The sequence below is a fragment of the Mus caroli genome, unplaced genomic scaffold (assembly GCF_978045245.1).
Source record: "Mus caroli unplaced genomic scaffold, Mus_caroli_1 scaffold_9, whole genome shotgun sequence".
NCBI classification, from domain to species: domain Eukaryota; kingdom Metazoa; phylum Chordata; class Mammalia; order Rodentia; family Muridae; genus Mus; species Mus caroli.
This window is the reverse complement of record NW_028227264.1, coordinates 49,870,376-49,888,170: the sequence shown is the minus strand read 5'-3', so window position 1 is coordinate 49,888,170 and position 17,795 is coordinate 49,870,376. Positions and strand designations below refer to the sequence as shown.

The 17,795-nt window shown below is 39.3% G+C and overlaps 1 protein-coding gene across 1 annotated transcript; it reads left to right on the top strand.

The window, feature by feature from the left end:
* The first annotated feature begins 11,531 nt into the window (after positions 1-11,531).
* Fam162b (family with sequence similarity 162 member B) lies at positions 11,532-16,487 on the top strand. Its single transcript, XM_021175334.2, has 4 exons — positions 11,532-11,688; positions 11,784-11,892; positions 14,657-14,765; positions 16,389-16,487. Exons 1-4 carry the CDS (start codon positions 11,532-11,534, stop codon positions 16,485-16,487), a joined length of 474 nt encoding a protein of 157 aa, XP_021030993.1.
* Positions 16,488-17,795: the final 1,308 nt, after the last annotated feature.

Sequence of the window (17,795 nt, the reverse complement as noted above, 5' to 3'; positions counted from 1 at the left end):
AATTGCATGTTTATAATAAATATCTGGGAAGAGAGGGAAGAGAACTCTAACCCATTGTCAGCAGGCCTTAGGAGGCTGAATTGCTATATATTATTAACACAATTTATATAAAATATACATTTGGAAGTCACAAAGAGTCTTCTATTTCCTCATGGTTAAATTGTTCCCTAAAATCAGATATAAAGAATTTGGGTAAGAAATGTGAAAGAGATTGATTGCAGGGCTAATTTTCTCTCACAGATACCCTGGAGATATCAGAAGGAAAACATTTTTAATTTTCTCCTTTGGCATTATATTAAAGTCTCAAAGAAATTCCTCTTGATTCTTCTACCAATTTTCAACAGCACTGTTAGTTTAAAAAGAAACAAAAAAAAGGAAGAAAAGATGAAAAAGGGAAAAGAAGAAAGGCAGGAAGGAAAGAAAGAAGGAAGGCCAATAAAACCACTTGTCTAGGGGTAGATAATATGGCTTCACTGTTAAAGGAGCTTACAATCAAGCCTGATGACCTAAGTTTGATTCCCAGAGACCCACGTGGTGGAAAGAGAAAAGTGTCCCCTTTAAGCTCTTCTCGGATATCCACACTTATGCATCCAATGGCGTGTGCATACACAGAGAGATACATAATTGCAATTTAAAAACTAAAAAAATTGTATTTGGCCTAGCATATGAGCTTGTTATAAAGATCAAAAGATAAGACACAGGGCAAGAAAGATGGTTCTGTGGTTAAGAGCATTTGTTCTTGCAGAGGGCCTGGGTTCAGTAGCAGCATCCCCAGCATAAGGATGCCCAATTATCCCAAACTCCAGTTTCAGAATATCTGATGTCCTCTTCCAATCTCCATAGACACTAGATATGCATGTGATGCACATACATACATGAAGCCAAAACATGTATGTACGTAAAATAAAAAGTAGATCTCAATATTTTTAAAGATAATGCACGTTAGAGTACTTTGAAAGCTGTACCTCACTATTCAAAATATTATTACTGTCGTCACCACTATAGCCTTTGTTTTCACAACAATCTTGTGGTGTAACTCTAAGGAGGAAGTTGAGGAACAGCAGGGTTGAATATCCTGCTTATGTTCACACAAGTTGAAATGAATTCACACATGTGACCTGCTAGTAGAACAGCAGCTCACACACAGTGCAGTTGAGCAAAAGATTTCTGGGATTTAATACGAACCCTTCTTGCATGTCCTTGCCATACACTGTTGAAACGTGAAGGAAAAGAAGAGTCAGAAAGAATAAACTATCTTACAGACAGCCAAATGAAAAGGTTCCACTCGCACCACAAACCTGTTTCTCCAGTAAGATGAAAGAAGATGTGACAAGGAGGAAAGACTGCGTTGCAACACGCTCACACATGAGCAGGAAAACAGGTGTGCTCAGCATGCCTAAGGACACAGGAATTACCATACAATATAAATGGAAGGATGAGGCAGAGCAATTCATTTACTAAGCCTCTCTGGAGGAAGCCTCCACAGTTACAACTTTAAACCTCTAAAAACAGGTTCTTTCCAATACAGAGACGTATTTACAAAGTGTTCTTTACAAAATCCTCAGATAATAGAAAGCTTTGAAAATTGAAAAATTTAAACCTATACAACTAAATAAGTTATGGTACACTTTCTCAATGAAAGACCAATGTTCAAAACATTTTAAAGTGAGGGTAAATTTACAGGAACAGGTATTTGAAGTTCCTACATGCATTATATGAAGAAAGAATAAGTTGAATAAAGATAATTCTTCCACAACTTAGAGAGAGAGAGAGAGAGAGAGAGAGAGAGAGAGAGAGAGAGAGAGAAAGAAAGACAGATGATAGATAGAATAAAAAACACACATTCATAACATTTCCCCCTAAACATTGCATGGCCAGGTAGACTTTTGTTTGCTATGCTTTATTATTTCCATTTTTATACAACAAATACATTTTGTTTAAGAATAAAAATGTTAATAAATCCCACTTTCAATAAGTCCCTGCATTACTTAGTGCAGATACAATAAAAATCAAAGAAATGCTTAAGTAATGATAATAACAATAAAACAAACACTATAGAATGTTCAAAAATAAGAATTCTGGGGATGTGCCAGCAAAGGTCAGTCCTTCCAGATAAGACAGTGGAGATCAGGAATGAGTGTAGAAGAAGCAGAGTTTACAAAGTCTAAATAAACGCTGTCTTGTGGCATGTAAGCATGTGATTAAGTAGGGTCACAGAGCCCGCAGGTTGTTAATATTTGTTAATAAGTATTAGGTGACAAATAGAATACAAACAAGAGGAAGTGGATTTTGATATAAGTGAGGCACAATGACTCGTGCTTGGAATTTCTTTTGCTTTTCTCATCTAGATTGTTATTTGCAATTTTGAAAAATTAAAGTATAGTTCCACCATTTCTCCCTCTATCCCTTCCTCTCTGTTCCTTTTTTATTGCCCCCTTGATTCCTCTCAAATTCAAGATCTCTTTTTCTTCATTATGGTTAAGTATATAAATAAATGCATAAATTCATAAGCACAAGTGGCTGACTTTATTTAGATTTGGTTTTACATATATGATTTGGGGTTGACCACTTGGTAATGAATAACCCACTAGGAAGTATCTCCCTGAAGAGTCTATTTCTCTTCTTCTCAACAGCCCCTAGCCCTTAGTCCTCTGTCGTTCTTTGCCTAAAGTGGGGTCTCTTGTGATTTCCCCTTCCCAGGCAACTATGTCTCTTGCTCTGGTCTTGTGCGACTATAGTAGTGGCAAGCACTCGTAAGCTCAGTGCTGGAGAGAGAGGCAGAGTAGACAGACACATGAAGCTCACTGGCCAGGCAGCCAAGCCTACCCTAAGTGGCTATTTCTGGGACAGGAAAAGACCCTGTGTCACAAAGGGGTAGCAACAACAGTGGCAAAGCAAAAGCACTCGAAGGTGCTCTCTGGCCCCCATGTGCACACCCATACATGAGCACACATGCCTGACCCAACATGTACACGCATACATGAATATATACAACCATACACACACACACACACACACTAAATCACAGAAATCAAAGTATGAAGGGACATCATCTTGTTCAAACATTTTCTTTCTGTTGAACAATGTCTTTAAATCCAATTAGTCGTACCTAAGTAAAACTGTACTGCCCCATCCCTTTGGATGGTTTTAGTGGGTTATTGAAATTAAACTCAAAAACTATTCATTGAAAAATATCACTATTTAAACATAGAATTAAAGCAAACAGCAGAATTCATGTCTAGCAGAACACCCTACAAATAATTATAGCAGGTAGATTTTAAAACAACTGAACTGTCCACAACAGAGATGCAGTAAATTATGAATAATCTCATTTTATGAATAAACTCAACACTAACACTATGAATAAACTCAAACTAACACTAACACTAAGATTACATATAATATGATGATATATGTCACTATATCAATATAAAATTAATTGTATATCATTAATATATATAATTTAATATAATATAGTGGCATATATCTATAGCCTTATAGCATATAAGTTGAGAGGCAGAGGCAGAGGAGGAGTGTTAGTTCACGCCTGGACAGGCACTGTTTTAACAGAAAACCAAGGAAAGGTTATGCTATAAAAGCCCATTTCAAGTTCTAGAACTTAGAAAATTCATGGAAAAAAGTCAGAACAAGCGTGCTGAAGTCGAATGCTGTGGACAGAAAGCTTTCAAGCTACTCAGGTCGGGTATGGGATAGTGGCCTTAAATTCATGGATTGATTCCGTGTCCTTTAAACTTGGACAAAACAGAGAAGTGTCACTTTTCCTCTGACATAAGAGAAGACTATGCTTAGAATTGTTCACTAACAAAGAGGGGAGAGTAAATTTACGTACATGAATTTCGGAATACAGACTGTGAGTTACTTAAGAACAGAAAGTCATCCTCTTCACCGCCCAGGAATTCCTTTAAGCGCCAGTTTGTAAAACAATTTGAGGATATTGCTGCCACCTAGTGGGCATTTGTATTTTTACTCTTTGGTATAAAAAATTGAGAGCCACAATGGATACTTTAAAAAGAATTTCCTCAATGGGAGGAGAGGCCCTTGGCCCTGTGAAGGCTCTATGCCCCAGTATAGGGGAATGCCAGGACCAGGAATGGGAGTGGGTGGGTTGGGGAGCAGGAGGAGGGAAAAATAGGAAAGGGGATAACATTTGAAAGGTAAATAAAGAAAATATCTAATAATTTTTTTTTAATTTCCTAAGTGCTAATATTTATGTTTCAGTATAACTCAGTACTGACGAGTTAGAGCATAGACAAAGCATTTATTTTATTCACTTACTTATATAAGTCATTAGAAGTCATAACATAAATATATTCTTGTAAGCAAAGAATACACTTTTAATGTTTAGCAAGATAATACTATCTCATCTTTTACTTTATGCAATTACTTTACCAAATGTAAATGCAATGCATATGCATACAATCTTCATTACATACTTTATGCTATTTGCTAATTCATTCCAAACTTTTAACATTCACCCCTTGTACAAACAGTAAAATTCAACCTGAGTGTGTGGAATCTTCTACAGTTGTGTCAGGTCTTACTGACAGTTAAATGAACACTACCCACCATCTGACTCTCCCAGCTTACCTCTACTGTGCTAACTTAGAACCTTGCTCAAACGTTCATTGGTATGGGACTATTTACATTATAAAATATAATAGAAATTAAAACCTAAATGTAAAATCTCACCCAGTCTTTCTTGGAAACGTATGTGTCATCTAAAGGTGCCTTCCTTCGGCAAAGCCTCCGTTGCTCCATGCTGACCGTGGTCATGGCCTCGTGTCTTCTAGATACTTCAAGAACATTCCAGAAAAAGTCAACCTCACTCCTTGCCTAGGAAGCAATTGATGAAAAATAGGCTTACTTAGCATGAAGCCCAAACATGCTGAAGGGGCTTCACAGGTAAGTGGGGGAAGCTGAGCACAGGAAGGCTTACTGCCTCGCTGATACGAATTTTACTCTTCCAGGATTATTTAGTAATGGAAGACAGGAGGAAGAGACAGAACCAAGTTCAAGGACATCTGAAACATTTTGTTTGTGCTGGACTCTTGATGAACAAGAAAGCATACCTTAGAATTTTTATTGGGCTGAAGGAAAGAAGAAAAACAAACAAAAAAGAAAACAAAACAAAACAGGGCACTACTAATTAAAATTTTATGTTCACCTATATCTCAAGTTTACTTTTATTTTTATATTATTAGATTTGTTCTTTGACGGTTTCATACATGCATATAACACCTTCTGAGTACTCTCCCTCCACCCTCTCTTATTTCCCTCCCATACCTTCTCCCTTCAAGTTCACTTCCCATGTGCATGACATTTTGTTTATATTGTGTCCCACAGAGTTTACTCAAGGCCATCTGTGTGACCATGGATTTGAAACTAAGTACTGGAGCTTGGTCAGCTCACCAGTAGGTCCATAACTGAAGATAGTAATAACCTCCCCTCCCCCTCTGACCTATCAATACCCAGCAATTCAGCAAGGAGGAGTAGGGTCCCATGTGCTCCACTGGATCTACTGTAAACTGCTGACTGCCCCTGTCCTACACAGGTCTCTGCGGCTGCTGTGATTTCATGATGGCAATGCTCATGTCAGACCCTCAACATTTCAAGGTTCTTCTCCTTGTCTTCAGCTCTTGTGTGCTTATTTATCCACAGTCTTCTCAGAGTCCTAGAGGAGCTAGCTAAAGCCGTGTGCTTGTTTATCACGTGCTCTCAGCATCGTAAGCAGCCATGCATCTCTACGTTCACTACTGTTCACTTGAACGAGAGGCTATTCTAACTGAGAAGTAGCATCTGTCTATAGAGAGAAACATCAGTTGTTTGAAGGCAGCTGGTATCAAGCCAATTTAGCTAAACAATGGCAGTAAATTCCCCTGTAGGGTCTATCATCTCCCTAGCCATGTGTTTTTGATTCCGTTTAAGATACCAAGCATAACACTTCTATGGAATGGACTCCAGATCCAAGCAGAGTGTGGTTGGTTATCCCCATATTTATGCCACTACTGCACCAGTGGGTGCATCTTGCATACTAGGTTGTTATTAGGGTTGCAGTGCTCACGGCTGGGTAAGAGTGCTGATGAGTCTCTCCTCTTACAGCCTGCATAGCATCTTTCTAAAATGGCATAGATAAAGGACTACGGAAGCATTTAACTTTGGAACTTTGATCGAAGCGTGAAAATGTGAATCCCATAAAGAGTAACATTGTGCTGTATGCTATATTATTTTGTCTGACATGAAGTCTCACTGTGTACCCCATGAAGGGAGGTGGCTCTGATGCTTTGATCAGGAATCTATGTTTCCTGATGCTGAAGGTCCTCATCCCCAATTGGGTTTTTTGATCTATGACTAAAGTTGCCAGTAGCCAAAGGCTGAGCAGGGGGCAGGACACTGAGAGTTGCATGGTTAGGACACAGAGAGAATAGGAAGGACTGAAGAACAGGAGAAGGGGACACAGTAGTGCAGGAGATGAAGCCAACCAGCCATGTGAGTTCACAGGTAAGTGGCCTGTGGCATTTCAAGATTAACTGGTGTGTGTGTGTGTTTTCTCTTTCTTTCTTTCTTTCTTTCTTTCTTTCTTTCTTTCTTTCTTTCTTTCTTTCTTTCTTTCTTTCTTTCTTTCTCTCTCTCTCTCTCTCTCTCTCTCTTTCTTTCTTTCTTTCTTTCTTTCTTTCTTTTCTTTCAAATCTAAACCAAACAAACAAAAAACAAGCAAGGGAAAAATAAGAAACAAACACATACAAATCAGAAGTTTCCCCCTAGGTCTGTGATCTATTTGGTTTCAGAGTTTGGGCTATCATAGCTGTGCCAGACCTGGGTTCCATCTCAAGGAATGGGCCTTAAATCCAACCCAAAACTGGTTGTTTACTCCCAATTGCATCTGTATATCCTGCAGGCAGGTCACTGTTGTAGGTTTATATAATGAAATCTATTTTTCTCTGTTTCTGTTCCCCAGGTCTACACTCAGAATTTTTAATCATGCTGGAACTTAAACATAAATCATATGGAAGCATATGGAAGGAACTGGGTGAGGGAAAATATATGATCATAATATATAAAAATTTTCCAGGCTGGAGATATGGCTCAGAGGTTAAGAGCATTGACTGCTTTTTCAGAGGTCCTGAGTTCAATTTCCAGCAACCACATGGTGGCTCGCAACCATCTGTTCTGTAATGGGATCTGATGCCCTCTTCTGGTGTGTCTAAAGACAGCTACAGTGTATTTTTATACATAAAATAAATAAATAAAATAAAATTTCCAAAAACAAAATAAGTGATGTCAAAGGTAAAAAGAAACACAGAACTACTTGTTGAAATGACTTATTTGAAATGCACACAAATGAAGAAATATAGTCTGTATAAATAGACTGCAGATAGTGGCGAAGTGTGTGTCCATCTGAAGTGACCATGCCTCAATCTTTAGCTGACTGTAATGTAATGACCCTCAAGTCTCTTGTGCACATATCAGATTTTATGTGGTCATCTAATTACTTTTCAATAGGGCCGTCTCTCTCTAAAATGATCCATTTACATCCCCAAAGCTATTAGTAACAGACCTGAATGATGGCTGTGCAGTTAAGTTACTTGATGCCATTTTGGAGAGCCCAGGTTTGGCTCCCAGCACCCACATGGTAACTTACAGCCATCCTTAAATCTAGTTCTAAAGAATCTTTCACTGCCTTCTGACCTCAGGGGACAACAGGCAGACATATGGTGCACATACATACATGTAGGCAAAACACTCATCTCATAAAATAAATAAATCTATTGAATGAAGTAAAATAACAATAAAATATATGTAACACTGCCGTTACTGACATGTTGATGTGTCTAGGGATAGGATGAGGAGGGACAGAGAATTTGAATCTGACTGTACAACTGCCAACACTATACACTCTGAAAGAACCCTGCCTACCTTTGTTGTAATTTTTTTCAGGGCTGCTTTTATAGGCTGTGAATAAGGATATGCATACATGCAGGAATAGGAAAGGGACAAGAAGGGAGCATGTTGGCAGGGAATTTTAGAGAGCTGTCCTGCCAAACAAGGTTTCAATGCTTTTGGCTGTGGCCGTAAGAACGCGGGTCTTCTTTACACTTTTTCCATCCTCAAGTACTGAAGTCTTCTAGCCTTGAACAACCTGTATACAAATATTGACTTAATAAGTGATTGCAGGACCTTCATCAAATCTCTACTGTCCCATTGAGATCTCTCCTCTTCCTCCTCATTGTTCAAATCATGAGAATAACTTCAAATTTTTCCCTGATAAAAATAGAGTCCCCTCACATTGCTGTTGCTGTTTTTCTGTTGCTGGTGTCCTAAGTGATGGCTTGTTGAATCGTAGGTAATCAAGCCTCATGAGGACTGCATGTAGTTGGTAAGTTTACCCCAGCAATAGAGACCACTGTGAGATGAGTCTGCAGGGAAAACATAATTTTGGACTTTTCCCACTGAAAGATTAGAAAAAGGTCAAAAACCAAGTTAGTTAAGGTCCTCCTAGCACTTCCCTTGAGAGAGGAACATTTCCTGCCAAGGGAACATCATCCCAGACAGATTGGTATATCCCCAGGGCTACTCTATAGCTCAATCCTTACATCCCTTGCCTTAAAGTAAGATGGACCATGCCATTTTCAACATTAAAAGGAAAAGAAAGAAAAAGTCACCCACACCAAATCTATTCCTGGGCACAGTGGTGTGTTTTAGGAAGCAATCATGACAGACATAGAACTATATTAATGAAAGACAAGTCTTGAAGGCACAATCCTGAAATGTTCTTTTCAAATAAGTGACAGGAACTTTGGCTTGAACAATATCACAAAGACAGATTGAGTCAACTGAAACTAGTATGGATGAATTCCCTCTGTCATAGTCAGGTTTTGACAGGCTATGTGCTACTGTTTCAGAGCCCAGAGCAGCACCCAACATATAAGAAACACTCAATGAATATTTGTTTAATGAATTAAGATCCTGTGTTGACTGACAAGAAATAAAGAAATACAATCATTTTTCTTCTAGTAAAAGGATTCAACTATTTTCTAATTATAGAGCTGAGAAAACCATATTTTTTTATGCAGCTGTAAGTAATTTACATAGAGTTCTGGCCCAAAGTCATAGCTTAACTTGCCAGGGGTAAAGAATAGGATGCAAATTGTTCTTTCTTTCATGACTTGAAATTCCTTTGTTCTGTCCCTGTAGGTCTGTACCACTAGGAAAACTTGAGTGTATGACATCAGGTCACTACAGGAAAATGACCATATTTAGCTAGTTTAACACTTCATAGTGAACTATGATGTTTCTCAGAGACAGTTTATACTCCAGCTTTATGGATGCATCCCTGGTAATGTAAAAATAAAATATTTTTTAAAACGTGTTTGAATGATGGGAAAATCTTCAAGTGATATAATGGAGGGACCATCATGTATCTATGGCAATGTACTTTCTCAGGTAGGGATTTTACTGAGTTTGGTTCCATAAATATTTATTTTTAGGCTGTTATGAGCTAGGTAACATAACAAACACTTGCAGATACAACATAGAAAGGGGCATAGATTGAGAAATATTTAAATCTTTTTCTAAAACTAGCCTGGGAGAAGTCTGTTCTAGTTTGCTTCTCTGTTGCTGTGATAAACACCAGCAATGGGAGAAAGGGTTTGTTTGGCCTATCACCAAAGGAAGCCAATACAGGAACTCATAGCAGGAACCTGAAGACAGAAACTGAAGTCCAGGAGTGATGCTTGCAATCTTGCTCTCCCGGCTTGCTCAGGTTACATCTTATCCTAAGGCCTGCCCAGGGGTGGCATTGCCCATAGTGGGCTGAACCCTCCTACACCAGTCATTTACCAATCAAGTTTGTCTACAGCAAAATCTTATGAAGGCAATTTCTCAGTTGAGGTTCGCTCTTCTAAAGTGACTCTAAAACTAACCAGCACAAAGACTTTTCTACTTTTGAAGACTTGAATCCGTCTACTTATTATTCAATACCTACTTAGCGTCTACTAAGTACCTATTTTTCCCTATACACTGGGAACATAATAATGGATTCTTCTAGTCAGCGAACTAAAGATTATACACAGGGAATTTCATAAATTAAAATGCACTGTGTTCAGGGACTAGTCTGAGATGGCGGAAAGAAACCACAGTTTCTAAAGTACTATTTAGAGAGTAAGACCTCAGCATTGTCAATGCTCTTAACCTCAGACCCAAACCTTACTCTAGCTTACTGTATCTCTTCACTGTATTTTTTTAAAAACCCACAACTCCCCACCTAACATCACTGCTCTATTCCAGCTCCGAGAAATATCTTGCTCATTCGATGGAGGGCTAGAGTAGCCTGAGGGTTAAATGAACGAAAGGTAAAAATGATGTTTTTACAAATGAGATGAAGAGGAGTCCATGATTGTACAAGTCTTACATTACAAGCTTTAGCTTCAATAGTCGCTATTCCACAGATGGTTAGAGAACTCGTTGTGTTAGCTCCTTATTTTAAGAGGAACTAGCGATTGCAGATTGAAGCGGGCTTCTTTCAGGGTATCACCCTAGTTAGGAGGAAAACAAGCTGGAGAAACAGCGGCAGGTTTGAGCTGTGGAAGGAAGCTGAAAGACAGGACACAGAAATAGGCACAGGTGAGTCTGTGTCCCTGAGAGCAATTCCACTTCATGAGTCTTGATGCTGAAGGAGTCCAATGAGGACTTCTTCAGAGGGCTGTTGTCTAAATCCTTTCTTTCTAAACTTTTAGTCCCGTTTAATGGTAAAGAACTTTTTCTCCCCCTTTCAGCAGCAGAAAGAATGTAGAAACAGGAGACTGGCACATTTTGGGAGCCTGTAATATGGCTCAATTGCTAAAGGCGTTTGCTGCCAAGCCTTAGGACCTGGGTTCATTACCCAGAACCCACAAGGTAGAAAGTGAGAATCAAATCTGAGAGTTAACCTCCGAACTCCGCAGTTGTTCCCCACTTGAATGGGGATTCAAGTATTGGACTAAGAAATGAAAGTAGAGAAAAACAGTTGTAGAAACTAAGGGTTTGTTTGTTTGTTTGTTTGTTTTTTGGTTTTTGTTTGTTTTTTGTTTGTTTGTTTGTTTGTTTTTTTTTCCTAGAAAGGCAATAAATTACAGAGTGAAAGAGTAGAGCTGGTTTCACAGAGATTCCTCACAGGGGATCTTTAGTTTGTTTATAGAGTTCCTGACCTTGCTTGGTAAAGAGTTACATTTCCTGCATTTGAAAGACAGCAAAAGGATTAGCTTTATTCTCTAATGGGATCAAAGCTGAAATCCTGATGAGAACCATATCTACTCAATACCAAGAAATGTTTGTAAATGATTTGCTGAGCTGCTTCAAGGATTGGTGGATCTGCGCCCGAAAATTTCCCTGGGACCCAGCCTGCCCCTAGGAGATCTGTCCTGGGGTGGGAACAGAGAGTAGACAGTGCGCACGCACATGCAGCTCAGCATCCAGGATCAGGAGGAGGCCAGAGCTCTACAGAAGACGACTGTGGACTCCAGCGAACGTGGAAGATGCTCTGGGTCAGCGGCAGCGTTCTGCGACTAGGCTTGGGGTTCACCACCCACTGCGCTCCTCAAATCATCTCCCGCTGGCCGGGATGGGGTCCCCTGGTCGCTTGTCACCCCTGTAGCTCCAGCGGTCAGAATCCCAGCGGATTTGAGCCCCCAGGTCAGAGTAGGGCAGGGCTGGGAGGGAGGGGGCTGCGGAGGATTTCAGTGTTGGATGCAATGTGCTTCTTGATCTGCCTGTTGCTTCCACTGCAGAGAAAGTTCACAGGATCCCCGCCCAGTACAAGCCTTCGAAGTTCGACAAGAAAATTCTGCTGTGGACCGGGCGTTTCAAATCTATAGAGGAGATCCCACCCCTTGTACCGTGAGTGTGAAGTGGGTCCTTGCTTGAGTTTCGCCCGCAGGGAGACTTGCAGCCTGGGTTGGGACACGGTTTCCAAACTGTGCTTTGCTGCCCAGGAGCAAGGCAGCCATAGAGCTACACAGTTCTTCCAACTAAACACTGACATAGAGAGTTTACTCCCCTACAGGTCAGGGTGTTCGACTAGAGAGTGGGTAGCTGAAATTATAGAGAGAGTGCAGAAGTTGAATTAAAAACCCAAAAGTTTATTGGGCAATTGCGGATATGGGTTCCTGGAGAGCTCTGAACAGTGAGTACTGTGATGGTTAATAGGAACTTGGTAGGATACAGAATTGTCAAAGAAACATTGCTGAGCATGTCTGTGAGGTTATTACTAGAGTAAGTTAACTGAGGTGGGAAGACCCACCTTAATCTGGCGGTGGTGGAGTTTCGCGGACTGAATAAAAACGCCGAGCAGAGCCCAAGCCTTTGTCACTCTTGACTTCACGGCGACACATGTGACTGGTTCAGAAACAAACATCAGGCCTTACCCCCATTAAAGATTGCATCTTCAATCACCATACCGGTGGTGTGGCTGGAGAGAAAAGAAACAGAGGGGTCTCCTTACTGTTCGATACAAGAATCCTGGTATGACTTTTGGGTTACAGGAGAATGGCATCTGGGTACACGGTTTCCTGGTCCTGGGAAGCTAGGCAGCTTCAGCATGGTTGGTCTCATCATAAACGGCCTCAAGTAAATGGAAAAGGGAAAACACATGCCTCAAAAATGCACACCCAGGCATTCATTCTGAAATATTTCCTTGTTCTTTGAGCAATGGTTAAAAAATAAAAAGGGGCCAGGCAGTGGTGGCGCACGCCTTTAATTCCAGCTCTTGGGAGGCAGGGGCAGGTGGATTTCTGGGTTCGAGGCCAGCCTAGTCTACAGAGTGAGTTCCAGGACAGCCAGGCTACACAGAGAAACCCTGTCTCGGGAAAAAACAAACAAACAAACAAACAAACCCACAAACAAATAAAATTAAAAAGGGGCATTTTGATATCTTTCCATGGTTATTCAACTTAAAAATATTTTTTAATTATTTATCTTTATGACACTTACAGACCCCAAACTGCTGAAAATATGAATCAGTCTAAGAAAAATTTATAGCATAAATTCTGCTTGTTAAAATTTAATATTTTAGGCCAAGCAGTGGTGAGGAACACCTGAAATCCCAGCACTAGGAAATCAGGGGCAGTGGATCTCTGTTAGTTAAAAGCCAACCTGGTCAAAAGAGTGAGTTCCAAGATAGCCAGACCTACAAATAAAAAACTCTGTCTCAAATTCCCCAAATAATTACTGATTATGATGATGATCATAATGATGATTCAAATAAAAATATAGAAAGGGCAAGAAACAAAATTTCAGTCTTAGCTGACTTAAAATTTGATACCTAGCGTTATAACTAATTAAGATTATAAAGAATCTTCAGTGTTGTAAATTAATTTCCAAGAGAACCCACCTATTCCTTTTTAACCTATGTTGCATCAACATAGATGAATGTGGGAAAAAATCCGTTTCACAGAGATAATTTAATTTCCTCAGGATCACAGTCAACAGAAATAGCAGGAACATTTTACCAATGAATAAAACACTTATAAAAAGTATTGTAATTCTGAGCTCCAAGTATTTGTATATCTTTTGTTTTATTTTCTTTAATTTTTTAAAGGTTTGCTATTTAGGAGGGACTAACCTATTAATATGTTAAGCTTGCAATGTAAGCTTTATTTTATATATTTTAATAAATTTATTTTGCACACCACACTAACTCTATAGTAATCTTGGTTTTTGTTCTGTTTTGTTTTTAGTTGTTAAGCTAATTTCATATTCAAGATCACAGCCAAATGAGGTTAAAATGATCAGATCTTTTAGCTTTCATCTGGAAAAGAAACTAGCAACAAATAAACTCTCCCTGGACACTAATTGTATCTGTTTGCAACTGACATTTGAAACACAATTCTGCCTAAAATATAAAGAAAACATGCTATTATATTTTTTGTCAATTTTTTCAAATAGTGAAAGAGTTAAAGTCTTCATTTTCAAGAGAAATTTAACACCGTTATGAATTATTAAAACGTAACTGCTTTATATGTAAATTTTATATTACATAAGAATGTCACTGGATATTTTCAAGAGTCAAGAACCTTATGCATGTTGATAAACTGACGCTTAAACTATCATTGCAAATCACTAAAGTTGTTTGAATATAAAAGCAACCTAAGCTCGATTGATTCCCATGGTAACAGTTTTATAAGACTGCAAAACCCTAAGGTATTATACTACACTTGCATGTAACTAGCCTCTTTGAAGAATAAGATTGGAAGGGGCAAGAAGAAACTGAGAGGCTCTTGAAAGAAAGTGAGGAGAAAGCCTTTAAATATAAGCTGTTTCAAATGGCTTCGATTCTTCTATCAGAGCTGAGAAATAAGAAATCATAGCCCAATACATTGCTAGTAGTTTTATTTTGATCAATTAGAAGCCAAATATATTATACTGGTTTCACAGTGACTACCTTTAGTTTAAGATTAAAATCTAAACAAATGTGTGCTAATTTGAATTGCTAAGATAAATGGGCTAGTATTCGGTGGTCTTTTACAGCCATGGTTTGCATTTGGGGAAATATTTGGGCTACTCCAGCAATCAACCATCATTTATCATGCCCAGTCAGAAAGCTGTATTGCTTTTATATGAACAAATATTAAAAATAATTAACAGAATCCACATGTCTGTTTAGGCCTGAAATGATAGCTGTTTCAAGGAACAAGGCTCGAGTGAAAGCTTGTTACATAATGATTGGACTCACGATTGTGGCCTGCTTTGCTGTGATTGTGTCTGCCAAAAGAGTGAGTGACTCCTTAAAAACTATAATTCCCAGTGGTGGTGGGCTGGGGACAAGGCCCAGGGACAGACCACTCCCTAACTTTTGTGAGGCCCATGGTTCAATGCCTAGCCCTACAGGGGTTGAGAGAGAAACAAAACTTGTTTTTAGAAATGCTATGGACCTTGTTCTGCATTCAGCAAGTTTAGATCCTGGTACCACCCACATACATGTATCATAGAAGACACAAATGTAGCCATGAAAATTTGGCCCCCAAAATTATGTCGCCAACAGAGGCAAATGTGGTTTTTTTTTTAATATGCACAAAAACTCTATTGGGTAAAGGTAAACCAGAATAGTCCGTTCTCTAAATTAAAACAGTTTTCAGTAGCATTTCTGCAAGCTTAGGAGACAGATGTCTGCAGGCTGGAAATGACTTTGTAGGTTGAGTATGAGCTGCTCTTCACTGTCGTCCATGCATGCTTTCTGTGTAATGCCTATAAAGAGACGTAGGGAGCTGACCATTTCATACGCTACACTCTACTTCTAAACCTATCTCTGGATCCTTGGGATCACATTTTGGCAGATATTCAGCAGGCTTTGCTGCTTGCATTGGTTTGCTGTTGTTAACTTTTATATATGGACACAATGTGATTGCATTCACCCGTTCACCCTCTAGGAGTCACCTTTCACTCTCTTCTGAACCCCCTTATTCCCACCTAGCCCAGTGGCCACACCATTAGAGGAAATAACATGATATCCTCAATTCTTGCTTCATTCTTCAGGTTTTCAAATGTCTGAGTTCCCTAACCTTAGGTAGGGACCACCTGTCATTAAACTGTGATGTTATCCTAACAACTTGGGATTAACCTACCTTTAGAATGTTCTCCAGTTGGGGAAACTTCAGAACAATATTCACTGGGCTGAATATTCAAAAATGAACAAAGAAATATACCATCTTGCTTCTATCCTTTGCCCAATATTTGCTTGCCAATCTGGTTGTTCTTTGGGTTCTAGAAATCTTTTATGGGAACTATATTCTCTTCTATAAGATGAACACTAGGGTTTTTGTTTTTGTTTTGCTTGTTTTTGACACATAAATGGTTCCCTTCTTACCAGTTTCTCAGGCTGAAGGGACTTCACACCTCTCCTGCTCCTTCTGCTTCTCATTCACAGCTCAGCTCCACAGTGAAGACCACAATCCTCTACTCAAGTCCTTTGTGCAAAGTCTCAGACCTCAGCAGTGATGGCTACAGTTTTCCAAAATGTCCTTTGGCTGAAACCATTCTCCTCCATCCTGATATCTCCCTCCCATTTTCTGGCAGTGCAATTCTTGAGTTACATCATTTCTAGTACCAGAGGATATCCCTTTTGGGCTTCAGTGTTGGAGACTACTTTTCATGTTTCTATATAACACACACATCTATTTGAACCAAGAGAGGTGACAGCAGGTTCCTGATATCAACTACATAGTTGACTAGAAGTCTAGCATCTTAGGTGATTTCCACAGAGCCATTTTTCTTGGATATTATCTGTGAGTTGCTTAAGGTATTTTTTTTCCCTCCGTTTCACTTTGAAAAGACTTTTCCATATATCTAACAAAGATCTAAGTTCTAAAACGTTGTGTTGTATTGTGTTGTGTTTTTAGGCTGTGGAACGGCATGAATCCTTAACACGTTGGAATCTGGCAAAGAAAGCTAAGTGGCGTGAAGAAGCTGCATTGGCTGCACAGCCCAAGTCTAAGTGATGCTTTAGGCTAAACTGTGTCAGTATACTCACTCAGATGCCATTACTATTAACCACAAAATAAACGATGGGCAAAATATTTGCTATAGTTTTGTCTTCATTTTTTAGTAAACCTTTACTAAAACCCATTGAAAATATGCACAAAAATACACTTATCATATGTACTTTTACACAGCAAACAGGGAAGGAAGCTCTAAGTGAGTGAAGTCCTGAGTGAATGTATTGTTGACATGAACATGGCTGTGATAGAAGACCCAGGGCTTGGACTCATGGGAAATAAGCAAAGCTGTTCCCCACATGGGTCAGGCTAAAGTTGGCAAAGCGTTCTTCCTGTGTTCCAAGTGCCAGTGTTTACAGAGGACTGATCAGTGTGTACAAACACTAGCAACAGTGACTTCCTCCTCCCAGATGTTCACAGCCTGCTCAATGACACCTCCTACAGAGATTAGCTAATGGTTTCTTCTGTGCTGTACTAATAAACATGGTGTGATGGTAGTAGGTTGCCATTCCATCATGTGCATACTGCACCTGACTCCAGCTTTTCTGCATTGTGTAAAATTAAGGGCAGAAACCCAAAAAAATGAAGCCACACAAATTAATGTAACCAAATTATCTTAGAAGAAATGAGACAAAAGAAAAACAAGATGCAAAGGAAGAAAAGTATTCTAAGTGGCAAGTAGAGAGAGCCTACCTTCCAGATCATTGAGAGAATATGATGGACTGGTGTACTTCCTGCTGCCTGTCAAAATGGAGGAGCAAGGGCCCAATTTGCACTCTAGCATAAAACACCAGAGAAAAATGTGAACAGGAGGTAAATATTGTGGGCAGTGATTAGTAAAAATCAAAGGGATTTATGACTGCTTCATTTCCTTCCTAGGACAAATAAGACATGGAACCCTTGAAGTCTGAGTAAGGAGCCAAGAAAAGCCACAAAAGGGTATGGTAGGCCGGGCTAAAGAAGACAGTTTGTTTCACACAGGCAGCAGTTTCCCTTCTGTCTTCAGCTAAGTTGAGCAGTGTAATTACTGCCCAAGAAAATCAAAATCCTTAGAACTCACTTTAGTTGGGTCAGACATCAACTCAATGATTAACCCCTTATAATTCACAGGCTATTGGAAATGCTGATATCCAGAATTTGCTTCAGCAGCAAAGGCTGTTTATAAAGTTTAAACAAGCTTGTAAGAAAAAAAATATTCTTTCCCCCATAACTTGATTGTAGGCTGTTAATTAGCTCAAGAACACAGCACACAGGTTGGTGCTGTTAGGAAATCAGTGCTGTGGAAACTGTGGGTGCCATTAACTCTTTGCT